Source organism: Hordeum vulgare, chromosome 2H, assembly GCF_904849725.1.
Source record: "Hordeum vulgare subsp. vulgare chromosome 2H, MorexV3_pseudomolecules_assembly, whole genome shotgun sequence".
Taxonomy (NCBI): Eukaryota; Viridiplantae; Streptophyta; class Magnoliopsida; order Poales; family Poaceae; genus Hordeum; species Hordeum vulgare.
This window is the reverse complement of record NC_058519.1, coordinates 45,772,987-45,779,287: the sequence shown is the minus strand read 5'-3', so window position 1 is coordinate 45,779,287 and position 6,301 is coordinate 45,772,987. Positions and strand designations below refer to the sequence as shown.

Genomic DNA, 6,301 nt, shown 5'->3' with positions numbered 1-6,301 from the left:
CAACCTAATAAATGTTTGTTTGCATGACACCACATGTATGTTACTCCCCACTATGAAGGTAGTAACATAGACTAATAACAACATCATGTTACTACTCTTAGTTACTCCCCACTATGAGCAGCCTTACCAATGCATGCATATCCATACTCCAGAGATGGACTAATTAATATGAAGTAATAAATGCATTAATGGCTGAAGTACACAATTCAGATTCACATCAGATACTCGCCAGTGCAATTAAGCCATGTATGTATGTCTTCTTACACTAATTAGAGACTATTTAAGACACGGCCTCCAAACGAAGGAGGCATTCGAAATCTGTCTTTCTCGTCCTGGTTGCTCATCGATCATAGCAACCATGTCTATTTTATATGCCTATAAGCTTATCTTCCTCTTTGCTCTGCTGATTTCGGCCAGCCATGGCATCGTCGGCAATATAGCACCACCGAGCGCCGGATTCAGTCTGCCCATCGTGTCCAACCACGACACAGCCGGCGGGCTTGGCGCGAACCTGACGAGCATAGGTCCGCACATAGCACCCGTGGGGTGGCCCTTGTACGGCGTCCTCGTCGGTGTGGGCTCCGGCCAAACCCGGCATTTCTACAAGCTCGGGCTGGACCTCGTCGGCAATCTGACGTGGATACAGTGCCAGCCCTGCGTGCCCGAGGTTCGGCAGGAGGGCGCCGTCTTCAAGTCTGCCGTGTCCCCTCGCTACAAGGACACGAAGGCCACGGACCCCAAGTGTACGCCCCCCTACACCCCCTCCGTCGGGAACCGATGCAGCTTCTACACCACCTCCTGGAACGTCGCCGCGCACGGCTACCTCGGCAGCGACATGTTCGGCTTCGCCGGCAGCCCCGGCACAGGAGGACACGGCACGGATGTCGACAAACTCACCTTCGGCTGCGCACACACGACGGACGGGTTCGAGCGCCTCAACCACGGCGTTCTCGCCGGGGCCCTGAGCTTGAGCAGGCACCCGACGTCGTTCTTGAGCCAGCTCACCGCGCGCAGGCTGGCCGACTCGCGGTTCTCATACTGTCTTTTCCCCGGACAAAGCCACCCAAACGCCAGGCACGGGTTCCTCCGCTTCGGCCGCGACATCCCGAGGCACGACCACGCGCACAGCACGTCGCTGCTCTTCACGGGACGGGGCTCCGGCAGCATGTACTACATCGGCGTCACCAGCATCAGCTTGAACGGGAAAAGAATTATAGGGTTACAGCCGGCGTTCTTCAGACGGAACCCACAAACCCGTCGAGGGGGGTCCGTCGTCGATCCGGGGACTCCGCTGACAAGGCTGGTTCGCGAGGCCTACAACATCGTCGAGGCCGAGCTCGTGGCCTACATGCAGACGCAGGGGTCGCGCCGCGCGCCGGCGCCGGTGCAGGGGCACCGCCTCTGCTTTGTCTCGTGGGGCCACGCGCACCTCCCGAGCATGACCATCAACATGAACGAAGACAGGGCCAAGCTTTTCATCAAGCCGGAACTGCTGTTCCTGAAGGTGACCCACGAGCACCTGTGTTTCCTCGTCGTGCCGGACGAGGAGATGACGGTGCTCGGTGCGGCGCAGCAGGTGGACACGCGGTTCACGTTTGACCTCCATGCCAATCGTCTCTACTTTGCCCAGGAGCATTGTACTGCTGACACCCGCGCAACTGTCTAGATCCTAGAGTATATGTTTCTGCGCCGAATGCATTCATCATTGGTTGGTGCATGAATTGTGCGGGAACAGTTTAAGAATAACGAATAATTAATGGATCCTAGAATACTATAATGCTGAATTTAATTAGTATTAAGATCGGTGCATTCATACCCCCCTTAACCCTCTTTGGAAGCATTTCGTGGGATATTCAAGTACTCCATGAAATATCCGCTGTCTTTTTTCCTTTTACTACTACTAGCTAGTAGTATGGTTTATTTTTATGTAGTACTATTATTTCTTTCGTCAATGAATTCTTTGTTCAAGAATAATCTTCATTTTTTGGTCTGGTTGAATTTAAGTGGATGCAATGAAAAATTGGATCGGACTACTTTTTTTATTGTTTGTTTGTTGACCAGTCATGCCAAGCAGAATTTCTGTTTATACCTCTACTATTCCCATGATCCCATATTAGTTGCAGCTGAAATGAATGTAATATATATTATATATTTTGTAGTTGCTACCCGCCGGCGATCGGACGTGAGAGGGTGGAAGAGATCGAGAGGTAGACGATGAGAACGCAGTTTCAGAGATGAGGGTTTTGTGCTGCGCTCAACTGTCAGCAGCTTTTCTCTGGTTTTCTGTTATTCATAGCGCCACTAATGGCTGCCGAAAGAATTGGTAAACATGCCGATTCTCCTGCCGACCTACTGATCGTGCCATCCCACGACGCCGGGCAAGGATCAGGCCACTACTTCGCCCGCAAGTCTCGTCGCGATCATGCCATCCCATGACCAGAAACTTGGGAGCGAATTTAGCTAGCAGACTAACTGAAACTAGCTACTGTCTACTGAACACTACTGACCGAACGTGCACATAACACACGCTGTCGGTGCTTATTCAGAGAAACAAACATTTGCAGATGAGCTAAGTGCAACTGATTAGCTAACAAATCACGCCCTAAGTCTGTTGCACTTCATTGATTCTAAGCTTGAGCCGCAGTTCTTCAAACCTAGCCCTTCCCAGCGACTTGGTAAGTATATCAGCAAGTTGATCATTTGTTCTCACATGGTCTATGTCAACCCTGCCCTGCTCCACACACTCACGAATGTAGTGATACCGAAGGTCAATATGCTTGCTTCTCTCATGATGGACTGGGTTCTTGCTTAGCTCGATAGCCAACCTGTTATCAACCCTAAGCTTCACCTTCTGCACATCAGTCCCAAGCATCTCTGCAAGCAATCTGCTGAGCCATACTGCCTGTGTCGCAGCTGTTGCTGCAGCAATATACTCAGCCTCACATGATGATAGAGCCACGATTTTCTGTTTTTGTGATGCCCAGGTAACCACACTGTCTCCAAGAAGAAATAACAGCCCTGTTGTGCTCTTCCTGTCACTTGGATCTCCAGCATGATCACCGTCACTAAACCCTTCGATGATGTCTCCTCTGCCTGCTCTGAAAGTACACCCCAAGCTTAGTGTCCCTTTCAGATACCGTAGAATTTGCCTGACAGCCACCCAGTGTTCTTTCCCTGGTGCTTCCATGAACTTGCTCACAACACCAACTGCGAAAGCAATGTCTGGGCGAGTGTTTACCAGATATCTGAGGCTTCCAATTATGCTGCGATACCTGGTGGCGTCTATTACTTCTCCTGAGTTCTTCCCAAGCTTCAGACGGTTCTCCATCGGTGTCCAGCATGAATTGCAATCCTCCATACCTGCATCTGCCAGTATCTTTACTGCATAGCTGCTCTGGCAGACCCTGATCTCACCAGCATCTTGTTTCACCTCTATTCCCAAGTAGTAGTTGAGTAAACCAAGATCATTCATCTGGAAAAGATCATGCATCTGTCTCTTGAACTCATCGATGGCTATGCTCGACGTGCTTGTGATGATCAGATCATCCACATAGACTCCTACCAGCAGGAAGTTGTCGCTATCCCCTTGACGATATAGAGCATGATCCAGTTTACATCGATCAAACCCTAGACTGATCATAGTGGTATCTAGCTTCGAGTTTCATGCACGGGGAGCCTGCCGTAGCCCATACAGTGCCTTCTTCAGTCTTAGTACCATATGTGGATTGGCCTTGCCAATAAATCCAGCAGGCTGATGAACATATACCTCCTCTTCGAGGTCTCCATTGAGGAAGGCTGATCGCACATCCAGATGATGCACACACCAGCGACGATGTGCCGCCACTACCAGCAAGATGCAGACTGTCTCCAGGCGCGCCACAGGAGCAAACACTTCATCAAAATCAATTCCTTGCCTCTGTGCATATCCCTTTGCAACCAGTCGCGCCTTGTGCTTGACGATATTTCCTGCTGGATCCCTCTTTACCTTGTACATCCACTTCAGCCCGATCGCACGCTGTCCTGCTGGGAGCGAGGCGAGCTCCCAAGTGTTGTTCCTGAGGATCGAGTCCATCTCCGCCTCCATCGCTCCATGCCACGCAGGTTCTCCCAGTGTGTCGTCTACTGATGCAGGTTCCTCTGCAGCAGAGAGACACAGCACACTGTACTCAAGTGTCCGCACCGGCGCATGATCGATGAGGTGTTCGACAGTCTTGTACCGCAGCGGCACCCCTTCAGAGTCGAATGTCTCACCGTCAGGTGCAGACACCCACCCGTCATCATCACTGGCCGACGTTGTTGGAGAGGGCGGCCCGCTGGTCGCAGAAGGTGTGTGCTGATCTGCACCTTCCGCCGGAGAGTGTGGTGTGGGCGCCTCACCATCGGAGACAGCAGCGTGCACAACACTGGGTGTGTGAGGTGTAACGACAGGGTCATGGAAGTCTTGACTTATAGAGTATGTCGTGGTGATCGGCACCCCCCCCCCCCCCCCGTCGGAGTAGATGACGGTGAACTCCCTGGACAGGGTATCCGCTGGGTCGCCCCCGTCCTTGCTCCAGTCACAGCGCCTCTCCTCCTCAAAGCGAACGTCGCGCGTGATGTAGAGACGCTTGCCAACGGGATCGTACACCCTGTACCCCTTCGTGCCCGGTTCGTACCCGAGAAAAACCCCTGGGCACGATCTGTCCGCGAGCTTGTTCTGGCCGGGTCCGATGAGCTTGACATGGGCAACGCAGCCGAACGTGCGGAAGTAATCCACCGTCGGCTTCTTCTTGAGCCAGGCTTCGTACGGCGTCACCCCCTGAAGACTTCTCGTTGGTGATCTGTTGAGGATGTGCACTGCAGTGCGCACCGCCTCGCCCCAGAACGTGCTTGGCACACCCATGCTCTTCATGAGGCTTCGGGCCATCTCAACGACGGATTGATTTCTCCTCTCGACAACTCCGTTCTGCTGCGGTGAGTAGGGCATAGTTGTGTTCCTCTGGATGCCTGCTTCCTCGCACAACACGGCGAATTCATTTGAGTTGAACTCGCCGCTGCGGTCCGTGCGGAGTGCCCTGAGCTTCACGCCACTCTACATTTCTGCAGCCGCCTTGATCTTCTTGAAGAAACGAAATGCCTCATCTTTGCTCCGTAGCACCTCGAGCCACATGTACCGACTGTGGTCGTCTACCATGAGCAGAAAGTATTTGTTGCCGCTCATAGTCGCCGGTGTGATGGGACCGCAGAGGTCTCCATGGACGAGGTCGAGGCCCTGCTCTGCACGAAATGCTGTCGCGCATGGGAACGGTGTGCGGTGCATCTTCCCAAGGGTGCACCCCTCGCAGAACTGCTCCAGGTGCTGCACAGCGGGCATCCCTCTCACCATCACTTTCGCACTCAGAGAGTGCAGTGCCCGGAAATGGAGATGCCCGAACCTCGCATGCCAGCGCCAGGCGACAGTATGGTCCATCTTCCCGAGGAGGCACTGTTGGGGAACGTCGCATGGGAAACAAAAAATTTCCTACGTGCACGAAGACCTATCATGGTGATGTCCATCTACGAGAGGGGATGTGTGATCTACGTACCCTTGTAGACCGTACAGCAGAAGCGTTAGTGAACGCGGTTGATGTAGTGGAACGTCCTCACGTCCCTCGATCCGCCCCGCGAACTATCCCGCGATCAGTCCCACGATCTAGTGCCGAACGGACGGCACCTCCGCGTTCAGCACATGTACAACTCGACGATGATCTCGGCCTTCTTGATCCAGCAAGAGAGACGGAGAGGTAAAAGAGTTCTCCAGGAGCGTGACGGCGCTCCGGAGGTTGGTGATGATCTCGTCTCAGCAGGGCTCCGCCCTAGCTCCGCAGAAATGCGATCTAGAGGTAAAACCGTGGAGATATGTGGTCGGGCTGCCGTGGCAAAAGTTGTCTCAAATCAGCCCTAATACCTCAGTATATATAGGAGGGAGAGGGAGGGAAGAGGCAGCCTCAAACCCTCAAGGTTTGGCCGAAATTGGAGGTGGAGGAGTCCTACTCCAATCCTACTTGGAGTAGGATTCCACCTTCCCACTTGGAAACTCTTTCCACCTTGTGTTTTTTCCTTCTCAAACCTTATGGGCCTTAGTGGAAACTTATTCGAGCCCACTAGGGGCTGGTTTATCTCTTCCCATATCCCATGAGACCCCTTGGGGAGTGACACCCCTCCCGATGGTCCCCGGCACCCCTCCCGGCACTCCCGGTACACTACCGATGAGCCCGAAACTTTTCCGGTGACCAAAATAGGACTTCCTATATATCAATCTTTACCTCCGGACCATTCCGGA

The 6,301-nt window shown here is 53.1% G+C and overlaps 1 protein-coding gene across 1 annotated transcript; it reads left to right on the top strand.

Annotated features, from left to right (window-relative positions):
• Positions 1-315: 315 nt before the first annotated feature.
• LOC123429481 (protein ASPARTIC PROTEASE IN GUARD CELL 1-like) lies at positions 316-1,784 on the top strand. The gene has a single exon (XM_045113509.1). The coding sequence runs from the start codon at positions 359-361 to the stop codon at positions 1,664-1,666; it is 1,308 nt and encodes a 435-aa protein (XP_044969444.1). The 5' UTR covers positions 316-358; the 3' UTR covers positions 1,667-1,784.
• Positions 1,785-6,301: the final 4,517 nt, after the last annotated feature.

Bases quoted from the DNA above. Each gene is read 5' to 3' on its own strand.
- LOC123429481 (XM_045113509.1), top strand. From the start codon at position 359: ATGTCTATTTTATATGCCTATAAGCTTATCTTCCTCTTTGCTCTGCTG.